The sequence below is a fragment of the Phyllostomus hastatus genome, unplaced genomic scaffold (genome assembly GCF_019186645.2).
Source record: "Phyllostomus hastatus isolate PE091 unplaced genomic scaffold, TTU_PhHast_1.1 phas_contig_148, whole genome shotgun sequence".
NCBI classification, from domain to species: Eukaryota; Metazoa; Chordata; class Mammalia; order Chiroptera; family Phyllostomidae; genus Phyllostomus; species Phyllostomus hastatus.
In genome coordinates, this window is record NW_025333607.1 from 2,933,515 (window position 1) to 2,949,460 (window position 15,946).

Consider the following 15,946-nt stretch of genomic DNA (forward strand, 5'->3'; position numbering starts at 1 on the left):
AAGTGCCCCCGTGAGAACTGTGATACCGTTTTGCAGGCAGTTGTAACCGACTTCCAGACAGCTGTCCACGTGTGTGGTGACGAGGAGAGCCAGCATGGGGCTGGCCTCCCTGGGTTCACATCCCAGTGTTGGGAACCGTGGACAAGTGGATCCACTCCCCTCATTTGCCTCATCTGAAAAATGTGGGTACTGGTGGTACCTAGTCTCACAGGGCTCTTCTGAGAACTAAGTGTTACAGTGATGGCTAGAACATGGTAAGCATTCAATACGCATTAGCTATTAATATTAAATTATTCACAACAATGAGACCATAATGCCCCATGCAGATTTACTGCTACGCGGCTATCTCCTCACTTACTCGTTGCATCATCCTCTGCGTGGGTCCGTCCTCCCCCACACCTTTCCAGCTGGTGGGTTCCTCGAAGGCAGAGCCTGTGTAGTGCCCAGGGGACCTGGTGTGTCAGGACTACTCAGCTCATTGAGTAAGTTAATGAAAGGTTTAATAATTACTGAGGTTCAATGGCTCTTTGCAGGATGCAAACCCCACCTCAGGGAAGCCTGAGACTCTTAAGACACCTGTCCACGGTGCGGGACTGGTGCGTGCCCGCGTCAGGGCTGCGATTCTTGCCCTGCGCCCCTTCCACCAGGCCATCTGCTGAGGCAAACATGCCAAGGCTGTTGTCCCGGGCAAACTGTGGGCCCCTGTGACGGCGTTCTCTGGGTGGGTGCCCAGTCTCCCCCGAGGAACACATCGCGTCTGCGCCCCTTTAACTCGGCTTGGTTTTGCGCAGGTCACCACGAACGGCCTCATTGCCACGAGTGAGCCCCCGGCCGAGGAAGCGCACCCTGGGCTCTTCCCTCCCAACTTTGGGGCCGTGGCGCCTTTCCTGGCGGACCTGGACACGAGCGGCGGCCGCGGGAAGGTGTACTATAGGGAGGACGCCTCGCCCTCCGTCACTCAGCTGGCAGCGGAGCATGTGCAGAGAGGGTTCCCAGAAGTCTCCTTCCAACCCGCCAGTGTGGTGGTTGTCACCTGGGAGTCCGTGGCCCCCTACCAAGGGCCCAGCGAGGACCCCGTCCTGGAAGGCAAGGTGAGCGCTCTCCCAGGTACCAGTGAGTGGTGCCCAACAAGTGGGCTCGGTCTGGCGTCCGCCACTCTGAGGTACAGCAGGCTCTGTCACCGAGAAAGACAGGGTGTGCGAATCAAATGCGAGTGGGCTGGTCATACAGGCCCGAAACCTCCGGCACCCTCTCTGCCGGGCTCTACCCCTGTGCTCTAGGGGTGCGGAGATTCACTGGAGCCAGCTCCCAGAAGGCTGCTGAAGGGGTCGGATAGCGGGGAGTTGTTTTCTGGTTCAATAGAGACGCTGTTGCTATGAAGCGGAAGGTTAACATAACAAAGTAGCCCTGGAGGGTGTGAAGAAAAAAAGACAAAAGCCAGTTGCACCCTGTGACTGTTTCAGAACACCGATGCAGGTGTGCGCTCTGCGGCAGAGGGGTGGGGAGCCTCTGGGGGCAGTGAGCTCCGACAGCTGAGCAGGTCAGGAAGCCGCCCCCCCCCCCACCCGAAGCCGCTCTTCAGGGCGTGCTCCAGTTTCTCCTGGGAAAAATAGTTTTGCTCCACCATCACTTAATTTTTATAGGATTACACAGCAGGGAGAATGTGGAAAGGCCCCGAAGTACCGTATTTTGCTGTGTATAATGCGCACTTTTGTCCAAGTTTTTGAGGGAAAATAAGGATGCTCGTCATACATGGGTATAATGATTACATACCACGGCTATAATAATAGGCATAACAATCCCGTGTATAAAATGCACAAAACATGGATGCGCACCGTACATGGGAGCTCGTTATGCATGGCACAACACAGCACTCCAGTTACACGGGTGTGTCCCAACACGAGCATATGAAACCCTTGTCCCAGCAGCCCTGAGAAAGAGGCCGCCCCAGCCAAGTGCATCTGGGAAACGCTATGACTCGACTTCCCTCTCGGTGCCTCGCTCTGAAAAGCCCTGAAACAAAGAAACCTCCTTAATTTTGATTAACTTAGCAGTGTCTCGCTCTTCGGCCACCCGCCCTTTTTCCTGACACAGAACACCCCGTGGGAAGGTCCACTGTGGGCCTGCGTGACACATTCTGCTTTGTCACCTGTGTCTGTCTTAGTGCTGTGCCTGAACACTGCTTAAAACCCTACATTTCTCGAGTTTGTGTCCTCTTCCTCTGAGCGACAAATGCCCGGCCCCCAGCCCAGAGCCCCCACCTGCCTCTGGGCCTGACCCACCCGCTTCTCCACACACCCTCTGCAGCAGCTACTTGTCAGCAGCAGTGCCTGGCCCTCGCTGTCCTCTCTGCTGTGACGTCTGAGCCCCTCTGCAGGTGCTCATGCGGACTCAGTCAGCCCGGTCCGCGCCCACCTCCCCAGGGTCCACGCCCACCTCCCCAGGGTCCACGCCCACCTCCCCAGGGTCCACGCGTCCTCCCGCAGCTCCTATGGCGCTGGAGCCCTGTTACAGCATCTGCCACCCCTCCCCACCCTTTGTGATGTCTTGCTCACGTGTCAGTCTTGCCATCCAGCCTGTACTTTCATTCTCAAGTGCAGGGACCACGTCTCCTTACTCTTCGTGTCCGTGTGCCCGGGGCTACACCTGGTCCACAGGAAAGGCCCTCTCTGCAGGGAACACTTTCTCCAAAGCCCTCCCGCAGTCTCTGAAGGAGGTAGTTTATCTCCACCTAACAGAGATGGAAACTGAGGCTTAGAGAGCTCAGTCATGTGCCCGAGGTCACACACCAAGGATGACTGAGGATTCAGATCCAAGCTTGTTTTCACCCAAAGCTCCTGCCTTCTCTTCCTGTATGGTCCTTGGGCTCGGGAGTGAATGCTTAACGAGGCATGCGGTCAAGTGCCTTTAGTGGGAACAAACGCTAAGGGTAAGAATTTGCTAAATTACATGAGATTTTTAGGCCACACTGTCTGGAGGGAGGAACCATCTCTGTAATTTTTGGTTAGTCTTAGGGTCACCGTTATGCGGAAGGTAATCATTAATTCATTAGACAATGTCATGTTGCCGTAGCCTTGGAGACATTTAACTGGCTCTGTCCTGGACTGCTTGGTCCTCGCTACAGAAGTCCTTCTCATAGAATGAATGAGGCGGGAATACTGCCGTCTCGGGGTGTTTCACGGACAGTCTGGTCGATACTTGCCTGCGTAACTGAACTTCCACTCGTGTTCCCAGAGAAACACGTTCCAGGCTGTGCTGGCCTCCTCTGACTCCAGCTCCTACGCCATCTTCCTCTACCCCGAAGATGGCCTGCAGTTCACGACAACCTTCTCCAAGAAGGAAAACAGCCAGGTCCCCGCCATGGTGGCCTTCAGCCAGGAGCTACTGGGATCCCTGTGGAGCAGCAACAGAGTTTACAATATATTCGCTAATGACAGGGAATCGATTGGAAATTTGGCCAGGTATGCTTCTTTGTTCTTCAGTAGATTCCCCCATAATGAGATTAGCACTTAATTTTTTTTTAAGATTTTATTTATTTATTTTTAGGGAGGGAGGGAAGGAAGGGGGAGAGAGAGAGAGAGAAACATCAATGTGCGGTTGCTGGCGGTTATGGCCTGCAACCCAGGAATGTACCCTGGCTGGGAATCGAACCTGCGACACTTTGGTTCCCAGCCCGCACTCAATCCACTGAGCTACGCCAGCCAGGGCTTAGCACTTAATTTTTTAATGAAGGACAGTGTAATGGCATTACAGAACATTACCTGAAAATGTTCCCTTGGGTTGCAATTTTGTATATAGTTTTTACATTATGTAGTATTTTTTTCTGATGAACTCAAGAGAATATGTTCTTAGAATGAACAGGTGTCCTATTCCTTAGGTACCATCCCCACCTGAAATAGTTTCTGCCACCTCATCTATAAGTAGAAAATCAGAAATAAAAGTTTTTCAAAACTATCTCCTGCTGGGAACCCCAGGCTGAGAAGACCCTTCCCCCAGCTGACGAGGCAGGAACTCTGACGCCAGAAACAGTGCCCTCTCGGGCTTTTTTGTAGAGTGTGGCCAAAGGGGAGAGAAAGCTCAGACTGCTTTCTCTAAAATTAAAATCTTTGCTCTACCAACGTTTTTTAAAAAGTAAAGAAAGACCCTCTCCCCCAACTTCATATTGTCCAATTGAGTCTAAAACTCCTTTGCCTTTAACTGACTGGTGACCGGTAGTTGCTTAACAGCTGGCTTTACAGGTGTGAGGAAACCCTCGCTCACAGGGCTGGTCTCTTTCTGTGGAGTGAGAGCTGCCGTGGCCGGGTACCACCTGCTCAGACATGTCGCTCAGCATGGGGCTGAGGAAAGAACTGTAGGGTTCTCACCACACAGGTACAATAGACAGGGAACTTCAAGAATGTCGATAAAAGTCACATAATTCGGACGTGATGAGTTTTGATTATTTATTGCTTTTGTAAAAATATAACTTATTTCATTGTAAGTTTATATAATTTTTTTGCAATGGCTGTGTTTAATAACTGGCTTGCCAAGTTTCTAAAAAAATTTTTTTAAAGATTTTATTTATTTCTAGAGAGGGAAGGGAGGGAGAAAGAGAGAGAAACATCAATGTGCGGTTGCTGGGGGTCACGGCCTGCAACCCAGGCATGTACCCTGGCTGGGAATCGAACCTGCGACACTTTGGTTCGCAGCCCGCGCTCAATGAGGTACTCTAGCCAGGGCTATGTTTCCAAAATTTAACAACCGGCTCACATGAGAGGCGCAGGCCGACCCACTGATTGGACGTCCTGTTTCGGCAGGACTCGCCATTCCCCCCTGTCCCAGCCCAAGCTTTTTGCTCAGCGCTCTCTGCCAAGTAATGTATGTCCCTTCCTTCCATCGCACACTCTCATGAGCGTGGAAATGGTACAGCAAGAAGCAGAGGCTTATTCTGTTGTGTTATAATTATGAAATGGCTCTAGAGTCTGAATCTCACCTTACAGGGTAGTTTTTGAGCACGAAAAGGTTAACTGAAACTGTCCCAGATCACACAGCTGGGAGAGACAGATTTCTAAGAAACCAAGTCTGCTCTGTTTTCACTCACAACACTTCGGACACCAAATGTGTGGGCTTCTTGCTCACACCAGCCAATTTTCCGACTCGCCAGACACCAGCTGGCTGTCCTACAATTCAGTGCTGTTGTGACAGTCACTTGCCCCCGGGCCCAGCGCAGACCCCACACGGGAAGGGCTGAGTCCCACGAGACACCCCCACTTCAGAAGCCAGTCACAAGTTCCCGGTCGCAAGGCTCCCCCCACGCCTCAAGTCACAGAATTCAGGAAAGCACTAGCTTAGTATTGCCAGCTTGTTGTATAAAGAAACGACTCAGAAACAGGCAAATAGAAGAGGTGCACAGGGCAAGGTGTGGGAGGGAGAGGGCCCCTGAACTTCCCTGCCCTCTGGGGGCACCCCCCTCCCAGCACCTCTGGGTTCAGGGCCCAAAAGCTCACCCAGCCTTTGGGGGTTTTATTACTGGGCAGGGCTGATTAAATCCTTGACTGTTAGTGATAAAATGTCTCCACTCCCCTTCAAGGAAGTCAGGGGTGGGGCTGAAAATTCCAACCCTCTAATGGGTCTTTCTGTGGAGCAGCCCCCATCCAGAAGCTATGGAGGGTCCCCAGCCCCCAGCCATTCATTAGCATAAAAAAGACACTCTTATCACTCCAGAGATTACAAGGACTTTAGGGGCTGGATGCCAGAAACAAAGAAAAAGTACAAATACCATTAACCCTTGAACAACAGGCGCTTGAACCTCGGAGTCCATTTATATGGGGATTTTTTCAGTAAACACTAGATGTATTGTCTTTACGATTTCCTTAACATCATTTTCTTTTCCCTAGCTTACTTTATTGTAGACATAGTACCTAATATATAACACAGTAACATACAAAGTGTGCATTAATCGACTATGTAATTGGTATGGCTTCCGGTCAACAGCAGGCTTTTAGTAGTTAAGCTTTTGGGGAGTCAAAGGTTTTGGGGAGATGTGGTTTTCGACTACATGGGAGTGGTGCTCCTGTCCCCTGGGTTGTTCAAGGGGCAACTGTATATATTTCTTGCCACCCCATGCCCAGGGAAGAGAATGATGGATAAGTGAATGACTGTAGCCAACAGCTTGCCTGCGGTCGGGCACGTGACAGGGATTAGCACAGTCCCGTTTTAAGGCCCCGCAGTGCCAGCGAGTGCTCCCCTCAGGTGGCCAAGGGTACATCTTTGCTAGCGTGTGTCCCTTGGGACACAGCCTCACCCACGGGCCTGGATGGCCTCAGCTCTGTGCTGACCACAGATGACCCAGTCTGCCCTCCCACCCTCCAGCCCAGCTGGGTTCAGATCGGCACAGATCCCCCGGGCTCCTGCGTGGGGAGCGGGGGCCTATTTCCAAGTCTGTTCTTTTTCCCAGGAGCAGCAACTCTGGGCAGCAGGGCGTCTGGGTGTTTGAGATTGGGAGTCTGGACACAGCCAGTGGGGTGGTGTCCTCGGACGTGAACCTCAGACTGGACGATGGAGGAGAAGAGTATGACGATGAGGATTATGACCCGGTGACAAGCCTGGGCCCGGAGGACGTGGCCACCACACCCTTCCCCTACGAGACCCCCGAACGGGGAGACACTGACACACGCAACCTGCGCAGAGTCCTGTCCCCCCGCCGCCTGGCCACCGACAGACCTGCTGGGCCTGCCACCGAGAGGACCAGGTCTTTCCAGCTGCTTGCGGAGCGCTTCCGCCAGCAGCACCCGCAGGTCATCGATGTGGATGAAGTCGAGGAAACGGAAGTAGGTAAGGCCGCCGAGGGGGCAGTTGGTTCGCTCTCGGACACTTGGGTTTCCAGACTGAGGACCAGTGTTGGCGGGGGGGGGGGTACCTGTGGCAGTGTGCATTCCAGGGTGGGCTGTAAGGACGAGAGCCTGGGCAGTGGCAGGGAGTGGGCAGTGCAGAGCACAGTGCCCAGGCCGAGAGCCTGCAAAGGCTCAGGACGGGGTCTGGGATCAGGGCTGTGGTCGTGCAGACTGTTGACCGAGTCCTCTTGCAAGTTCCCTCTTATTCCCGTGTGTCTGTTTCAAGGAGAAAAGCACTTTCGAATTACTTCCAAAGTCAGATTCTCTTATTTGTGATTTCTGAGGTCAGAAATATATTCCCCCACCTGAAAAAACATTTTAGAAGCTCCTCTGGCTGTTGACGCAGTTTATCTTTGACATGTATTTCCTCTTGGCTTTGGAGCGAGAATCGTTGATTGTTTTTCCTCCCAGCTCCTGTCACTTTCAGAGTTGGTTTGTGAAGATTATAAAAATACAAAATAAGTAGATCTTTCTGTTCAAATACAAGCAAAAGCTTATTTACCAAGTCACAGAGGCAGACGTGAGCCGTGGAAGAAGTGAGCCAGCTGGGCTGCGTGGGCCCAGGAAACACGTCCCAGAGGCAGAAGAAGGGCCCTGGGAGCTTGGGGGGTGGGGGGGCGGGGTGGGGGGAGAAAGAGAGAGAAGAGGAGAAAGAGAGAGGGAAGGAAAATGCAGCTGGAGGCAGCGGGTGGGGAAAGGCAGGGCGTGCCCCGTGAAGGAGAGCCGGACCCCTCTTCAAAGGTGGTTTTAAAGTATCAACACGGTGTGTTCCAGCCAATTGTATTATATCAGGTTTTTGCTCCATTTTGAGGGAAAACCAATATGCTTTGATTTGTCTCACAAAAGATGTCCAAACGAAACTGTGATCATTAATTTTTGCTCTTCAGGCTGCCTTATAATGTGCACTGGGATTCCTGTAAACAGCGTGGCCCAAGGCTTTAAATACTGTTTACTGTGGCTGTGCTGTTCTACTGCGAAGTGTTCTGAGGCCCTCAGAAAACCTTCTCTGTGCCATCCAGCCCCTCCTTTGTGTTTCATCTGACTCACTCTGAGCTGTGCCCTGACGAGAGCCGCATGTTTGTTCTGGACAAGACCTGGTGGCCCGGGCTGCTGCGCTTGCTTCCTTCCTTCCGGGGCGCTGAAGTGGGGACATTGCCCTTTAGTGGCATGATGAGGACACAGGTCCATGTGTCAGGGCTCCTTACCCCCTACTGCACCCCGGGTTTCTCCCTGGGTTTCCTGGGGTGGTGCCGACACCCCTCAGTGCAAGGCACTCTGCCCTCACGGCTGGGTTTCGGGGGAGCTCTCCAGGTGTGTTGGGTTGCGTGCTTGCAGATGTTGAGAGTTGAGCCTTTATTCTATCTACGTGCCTCTGACATCCTCCTTTGTGAAGCCCTCACGTTGAAATGAGCTCATATCTGGCCCCAGCAACACATGGTGGGGCCTTGCTGGGTACTAGGAAAGCCTCGATTTGAGCCCAACATGTGTCTAAAACAGATGTTTTTCTGCCCATCTATCCCAGTTATTTCACTGCTTATATTAACAGGCCCGTCTGCTGGGGCTGGCAGTGCATTCCTGGTGTTATCTGCATCGCTGCCCTCAGACATGCGGGCACAGCAACCCACTGGGAGCTGGGCCCACCCCCGGAGCTGGGCTGGACCCCCTCAACCACACCCTCCTTCCCCTCTGGTGCTCACCATACTGTCGTCTGTGTCCCCGTTGTTTTTTTAATGTCTGTTGTTTTTTCATTGAGTTTATTGGGTGACATTGGATAATGAAACTCTAGGTTTCAGGTGTGCAATTCTACAACACATCTGTACACTGTGGGGTGTGATCTCCACCCCAGGTGAAGCCTCCCTCCATCACCATTTATGCCCCTTTTATCTTCTTGTGCCTCCCCCACCCCCTTCCCCTCTGGAATTCCCCAGGCTGTTGTCTGGTCTGAGTTGGTTGGTTTTTTTTCTAAATCCATTTACCTTTTTCGAATGCCATTTTTACACACACTGGGAATTCCCTTCTGAGCAGCACGTAGGACGAATTGAATCTTCCCGGGTTAAACTTGACTCTTTACTCCTAACAGTCAGTTGTAAATTGGACCACTGTCCCCTTGGAAAGATCATCCTCTCTTGTGATTTTCAGCTTCATTCGAAATTAGTTTCCTCTGGATTAAGTGTAATGAGTGTTAGTTCCTAACTCGAACAAATGGAACCCGAGTGAAAGGCTTTTAGAGCAGGTATGACCGATGGATTATTTCTAATCAGCTTTTGAGAATAAGAACTTCTGAGTTATCCCCTGGGGAGAAGGGGCAAAAAGGTTTCAGAATGGTTTAAAGTCATTAAAATGACAAATTTTGTGTTATGTAATTTTGCCACAATAAAAAAAAAAACTAGTAAAAACAAAAATTTAAGGCTTCCCTGAAATGTGAGGCTGGTGTTCCTGAGTGCGGCGGATGGATACCACACCCAGACCGGTACTGGAGCACGGTGGCCGAGCGTTGCTGTAGGGGCCCCGAGGAGGTTCGATTGCAGCGTTTTTTGGATAATTCACCACTGTGATTTCCACACTCCTTTCAGCCCTGCATGCCTTGGTGGTTTGAGTGATGGAGCCAGCACACCGTTTAGCTCCGCAGAGGCAGTCCTGTCGCTGAACTGCCTCCCTCCACAGACGCGAGCTCTCCCTGCAGGAGGGGGTGCCCGGCCTGAGCCCCGCGACATGCTCACAGGCGTGCTGGGTTTTCTCCGCAGTTTTCAGCTACAATACGGACTCCCGCCCGACGTGCGCCAACAGCAGACACCAGTGCTCCGTGCACGCGGAGTGCAGGGACTTCGCCACCGGCTTCTGCTGCGCCTGTGTCACCGGCTACATGGGGAACGGCCGGCAATGTGTTGCTAAAGGTACCTGCTTCTCTGTAGTCATTTGTGGGGAGGAGAGAGGGGCGGAGTTTCCTCTCTGTGCTTGTTTTGAAATGCTGCCTTTTCCCAGATGCCGTTCACGCTCTCTGCACTCTCTCCCTGGTCTTTCTCAGGCTGCTGAGGGGCGGTCCTCTGGGAGGCCCCCTTTCCCTCCAGGGCTGTTTTTCCACCAAGGAAACAGCTGCCCCTGGGGCCCAACTCCATAGCTGCCCACACTGGGCAGGGCAGAGGCCGAGGTGGAAAAATTATGCCACTCAGACCAGGAATTGTTGGTGCCTCTCACTGTCCTCAGTTTCTGTCAAACCTCTGGGTGGGCACTGCTCACAGACCTCACTGTCACGTGGTTGTTAAACCCCAGCAGGGCCCTGGTGAGCTGGAGAGACCACCGTAGGTGGGGGGTGGGGGTCTTCCCCACCCCCATACCCTCCCGTTGCCCTCTCCTCTTGCTCCTGGGTGACCACAGAACAAGCATGTGACCGCAGTTGAGTCTAGAGCACCGACCCCATTGTGGAGCAAGCTCCAAGCTGGATCCAGCTATGGGCCGACCTCACTTCTGAGCTCTGTTCCTAAAAGGACCAGGCGGCCTCCGTGCTCAGAGGTGCTCAGAGGTGCTCAGAGATGCTCAGAGATGCTCAGCCGGTCATGGAAGTTTGGAGGCTCCAGATAACAGTTTACAATGAGTGAGCCCTAGGGCAGCCTGGGGCCCTAAACTCGACTTAAAACAAAAGCAACAAATACCCTACCACACTGGGTATTTGTCCCTGCAGATGCCAAATCAGCTCTCGGTTTCTTTGTTTCCAGTGAGGCAGCTCAGCTGCTTCACAAATAAAACTTAGAAGAATTCTCCTGCCTTTTAGATGACCTGCCATAGCTATAGTTAAATCAGCTTTTTAATTTACTAAAAAAAAAAAGTTTCCTTTTGAGTCGCAATGAGATAAAATGAGTTTTGTAAAACACTAACTTTGGCAATGAAAGACAGTTTTGTATAGTTACGTTAATTTGGGGGGATGTTTTAAACTTCTGTAATTGTGTTTCCTGTTTTCCCCCAAATCGCACACCCCAGGAGCAGTGAGTCTCTGCTGCTTTGTCTTAGACTTGGCTTTCGATCTGGGGAGAAGCTTCCAAAATCCACAGCAAAAGCTTCTTCTCACAGAGCACGCTCAGTAGCTCCCCCCGGGCCAAGTGTCGGAGCTGGAAACGCCGAGCAGTGTGCTTGGCAGCCAGCTCCGCCCCTCCTCTCCCCTTGCTTGAACAGTGTGTACACGCCCCGTAAGAATTTCGTGGTTTGAATATTTGTTGGATTCTATGTGGTTTAAATGTCTGTTGGATTCTTGCTACTTGGACACATTTTCTAGCTCAAAGTTTGGCTGAAAAACATTGGTTTCCTTCCCTTGGCTTTCCTGCTTGTGTCTGTGATTGTTTTGGGGCATGCAGCTTTTCCACATTCGTCTGGCGTGACAGCCTGTGTGCCGAAATGCTCCATGTGGGACGTAGCTTTTGCTCGGCAGTCACCGTTAGCACCTTGGACGGGGAGGGAGCCAAAGGCCTTCCGGACATGGTGGCGATGGCCAGGTGCACGCTGTCTGCCTAGGGTTGTCAGCAACTTCACCAAGAACCCACTTTGCACGGAAAACTCTGCAGAGGCTGGGCGGGGGGTTGGGTGGGAGAGCCCCGTCCATAGTCATTTCGAACCTCGGACGAAAACGAGATGTGCACACTCAACAGCTAACGGAATTTAGTCTGCCTCAAACCTGAGCAGTCCAAGGTGACGGACAGCTGTCACCGACACCCAACTTTAGAACACTGTCACCACTTCGGACAGAGCCCTGTGCCCGATAGCAGTCGCTCTCGCTTCCCCCCAGGCCCCAGTCCCTGGCAGCCCCTGTCAGTATGGTTTTCCTGCTCTGACTCTTCATGTGAATGGAAGCATCCAGCATGTGACCTTTCATGTTCGGCTTCTTTCGTTCAGCACCATGCTTTCGAGGTCCGTCTGTGTTTCAGCGGGAGTCAGGGCTTTGTTCCTTTTCCCACTAAGGGATATTCCATGCCACGGATGCGTCCCATTTGCTTCCACTCACCCACTGGTGGGCCTGTGGGTGGTTCCCCTTGTGGCTGTCATGATCAGGGCGGCCAGGAGCGCTTGCGCACATGTCTCTGTGTGGAGGTGTGTTTTCTGTCCTCTTGGGTGCACACCCAGGAGTTGGAATTGCAGACAGTCCCCAGTGGAGCCTTATTTAGAGCAGGCTCTTCCGCGATGGAGGTCGAATGGTAGCCTTCGGTTCTCTTACTCAAATACGAGAACAACTTAATTTCTTTAGAGCTTATCTTTTCCTGGTTAAACAACAGCAAGTATATGCAAGTTACAAACATACAAACACTACAGAGACTTGTAGTGCAGAAAGGGAAGCCCACATCGCCCCGAGTTAACCGCTGTGCGCAGTTTCGGGAGCATCTCTTCCGAGTATTCCCACCCAGGGCTCTGTCCACATTCCTTGTTAACATAACTTTTAAAACAAAAACAGTATCCTGCATACGCTATTGGGCAATTTATGAAGAAAGCTTTGAAATTGGCTGTAGTAGGTCTCCCATCGGTCCCAGTTGCCTGAGTGGAGCAGTCCACACTCATCCCCATCCACAAGCCGGTCCAGGTCAGAGGGCGCGTTGGTGTGGCCGTGGTGACCTGCGCGCCGTGCCCGAGCGTGCTGGCTGGGGCTGCAGGAAGCTCCAGGACTCGGACTGGCGGCCCTGACCTGGGGAACGGCACTATATTTCAGCCAGAGACGCTCATTAAGGTGTTTTAGGGCCAGCGACCGAAGGTCCCAGGTTCCCAGGACCGTCCCGTGCAGCCCTCCTGTTCCAGTGACGTTACTAATGCCGCCCCTTATGCTCTCCAAAGCAACCGGTTTTATGGTCCCTGATTCCGGGTCACGTATGACACTGCTCTTCTCCTGGATTACTTTCCACGCCCCTGAAGTCTCCCGTCACATGTGGCGCCCGTGGGAGTCCCGGCCTCGCTGCCCACCGGCGGTCGGCGTGGGCGGCAGAGGCGGGACGCTGGGGTTTCCCAGGCTCACACACACGGGCGTGGGTGCTGTGTTCCGGGGAAGAGCAAGGACCTCCGCTGACCCCAGAGCCCTGGCCCCCGGAGCTGTTCTGCCACTTTGCCCTGTGGGGACAGGTCTGCCAGGCCTGGCATCTCTTGTGAAAGGCTGGTTGCTTCCTTTGGTCCTCGCTCAGGCTCCCCGCAGCGGGTTAATGGCAAGGTGAAAGGAAGGATCTTCGTGGGGAGCAGCCCAGCCCCCGTCGTGTTCGAGAACACGGACCTGCACTCCTACGTGGTGACCAGCGACGGGCGCTCCTACACGGCCATCAGCACCATCCCCGAGGCTGTCGGCTACTCCCTGCTTCCCCTGGCCCCCATCGGCGGCATCATCGGATGGATGTTCGCAGTGGAGCAGGACGGATTCAGGAACGGGTTCAGCATCACGGGTACGTGCCCCAGACGTTAACATCAGCGGGCCCGGGGGACCTGGGGATGAATGGCAAGGGAACTTGTGTCTGCCAGTAACAGGATGAGCTTTTGTGGCTCTGGGAGTAAGATGTGGTAAAATCATCGGTGTTTTGTCATTCATGGGTATTAACGAGGACTGTCTGGAACTGTGTCAGACCAGGGGTTCAAAAGTCCCCAGCAGGGCAGGTGATGCCATCTACATGCTCACGACCCCAGGGGTGGGGCTCCCAGGCCCCTCCTCCTGCTTATCTAGTGGCCTCCACAGTCCAAGCTGATCTGAAATGGGTGTTCGGCATTTCCGCAGTGTCTGCTGGGAAGGAAGGAACCTGTCGTTTCCAGCTGGTAGACACGTTCCTCACTGGTCAGGAAGCCTGAGTCTCCTTGAAGCCTCTTAGAGACTGACCCTGGCCGGCAGAGCTCAGCCTTTAGCAGGCATGCGAGGGCAGATGGTTGGGGGGACAGTCCTGAGGACAGTGGTGGCCTCTCCTGTGTTCTGCCCGCTGGTGCATGCTGGAGACCCTTTCCTGGGAACCTCCCGGTGGGAGAGCCTTTGTCCTTCATCTCTGGCCTCTTGCAGGACCGAGAGCCTGCTGGCGGGGGCCCAGGCACAAAGCCACTGCCCTGCCCACTAGCCCTGCCCGTTCCCCACCGCCCAGCCTCGCTGGAGCCTTCGCCGTGGCTTGAAAGCAGGGCTTCTAGAACGTACACTGTGACCCTCCAAAAGTCAGACCCCAGACACCAGCTGCCTGAAGTGTGGCCATTGTAAGAAAGGAGAAGCTACACGTTTGAAAAGGGGGGAATCTGCCCATCAGGTATCCAATTTACGGCCTAATGGGTTTTCTCCCTATTCCTCAGGCAGTAGATCTGAGTATGGTAACCCCTCTCCCGCTCCTGTGTAGACGTAGCAGTAGCAGAGCTTTAAGTCGGACCCAGGCCCTGCTGCTCCCCACACAGCTTCCCATGTGGCGAGGCTTTGTAAGGCGCCCCGGCTGCAGCGGGCCAGGGAGTCTGCAAGCTCCCACAGCAGCAAATCCTCGTGCTGCAACAGCTCTGGGCTGCCCGGCACCCGTGCGGTCAGCGGGCTGTCACCTGGAAGCGGCTACAAAGCGGGAATTGTCGGTCGACTTTTTCTGCAGAGGGCCTGATAGTAAATATGTTACCCTTGGCCAAGCCCTTCAGGCTGTGCGGTCTCTGCTGCAGCCACTCCACTTGGTCATTGTCCAGAGAAAGCGGCCATGGGTAAGATGCGAAGGAATGTGCGTAACTGTGGTCCAGTAAAACTTTATCAGTGGGCACCGAAATTTCAATGTCATGTAATTTCCACATGTCATGAGACATTCTTTTGATTTTAAAAAAATTTACAAATGTAAGGACCATTCTTAGCTCAAGGGTTACCAGCATATTTCACCCTGGGCTGTGGCGAGCTGGCCATGCCCCACCGCAGTGGGAGTGGGCATGTGTGGGAGAGGGAGGAGGAGAAGTGCTTTCCCGGCCTGTCTGGGCTGCTGCCCTGCAAAGACCCAGGGGGCTCTGAGCCTGCACCGTGCTGTGCGCTCCTGGGTGGTTCTGTACTGCTACCAGGACTCCACTGACCTCCTGGAGCACTTGACACCCAGCAGAGCGCTGTGGGCACTGCATACTTCATCTCCTCTTGTTTCCACAAGATGGACTGTGTCCCCTGTTATCATCAAGAACTGCAGGCTTGGTGGCTTCCGTGCACCCAGCCAGCACCCAGTACAGCTGGGCATTCGGCCCTGCCTGGGCTCCTGCTTTTTTCTGTACAACCCTTGTGCTGTCCCTTCTCAGATGCTGGTTTGTGGCTGGGAAGCAGCCTCTCTCTGAGTGTGACTTAGGCCACATGGATGCCCTCGCTCTGTCCTCAGGTGTCACCAGCCCCATTTCCACCAACCAAACTGAAGCACCTGCAAAGGAGGTGTGGTCCCATCACCTCGGTGACCAGCACTGGGAGCCAGAGGTGGACACAAGGGTGGCTTCCCTGATGGCAAGGTGACAGGCTGACTTTGCTTTCCAGGGGGCGAGTTCACCCGCCAGGCTGAGGTGACCTTCGTGGGGCACCCGGGCAAGCTGGTCATCAAGCAGCGGTTCAGCGGTATCGACGAGCATGGGCACCTGACCATCGACACGGAGCTGGAGGGCCGCGTGCCAGAGATTGCAGTCGGCTCCTCAGTGCACATCGAGCCCTACACGGAGCTCTACCACTACTCCCACAATGGTGAGGGCACAGCCTGGCGCCCCCATGGGCCCCTGGCCGCTGCTGCGACAGCCGGAGCTGCTGCAGCCCCTGGGCTGCAGAGAGGGAAACCCAGGGCGATACAGCCACCTGTCACCTGTCCCCTAACCGCAGACACAGTGCATACTTGCACCAGAGAATTCAGCACAAACAGAAGATAAGCATAACTTAGAGTCAAGAATTTAATATACTTAAATTCTTACTAAATTTAAGTATATTTCCTTTCAGCCTTTTCCCTAATATGTGTGTATATATATATCCCAACACATATAACATCCCAACATAAATATCTCAACATGTTATATAACTTCAAAATATAGTAACATTACTTCATTGTGCTATACATCTATATGTAGTTAACTTATTTTCACAGATCAAATTTACAGAAAAGCTGAAAATA

The 15,946-nt window shown here is 53.2% G+C and overlaps 1 protein-coding gene across 1 annotated transcript in view; it reads left to right on the top strand.

Annotated features, from left to right (window-relative positions):
- Nucleotides 1-15,946, top strand: part of NID1 (nidogen 1) — a 70,071-nt gene that overhangs the window by 15,649 nt on the left and 38,476 nt on the right. Inside the window, exons 2-7 of the mRNA XM_045860569.1 lie at nucleotides 792-1,091; nucleotides 3,235-3,461; nucleotides 6,437-6,813; nucleotides 9,617-9,766; nucleotides 13,022-13,273; nucleotides 15,328-15,528. Of these exons, the coding sequence (XP_045716525.1) occupies nucleotides 792-1,091; nucleotides 3,235-3,461; nucleotides 6,437-6,813; nucleotides 9,617-9,766; nucleotides 13,022-13,273; nucleotides 15,328-15,528 (1,507 nt within the window). The remainder of the gene's footprint in view (nucleotides 1-791; nucleotides 1,092-3,234; nucleotides 3,462-6,436; nucleotides 6,814-9,616; nucleotides 9,767-13,021; nucleotides 13,274-15,327; nucleotides 15,529-15,946) is intronic.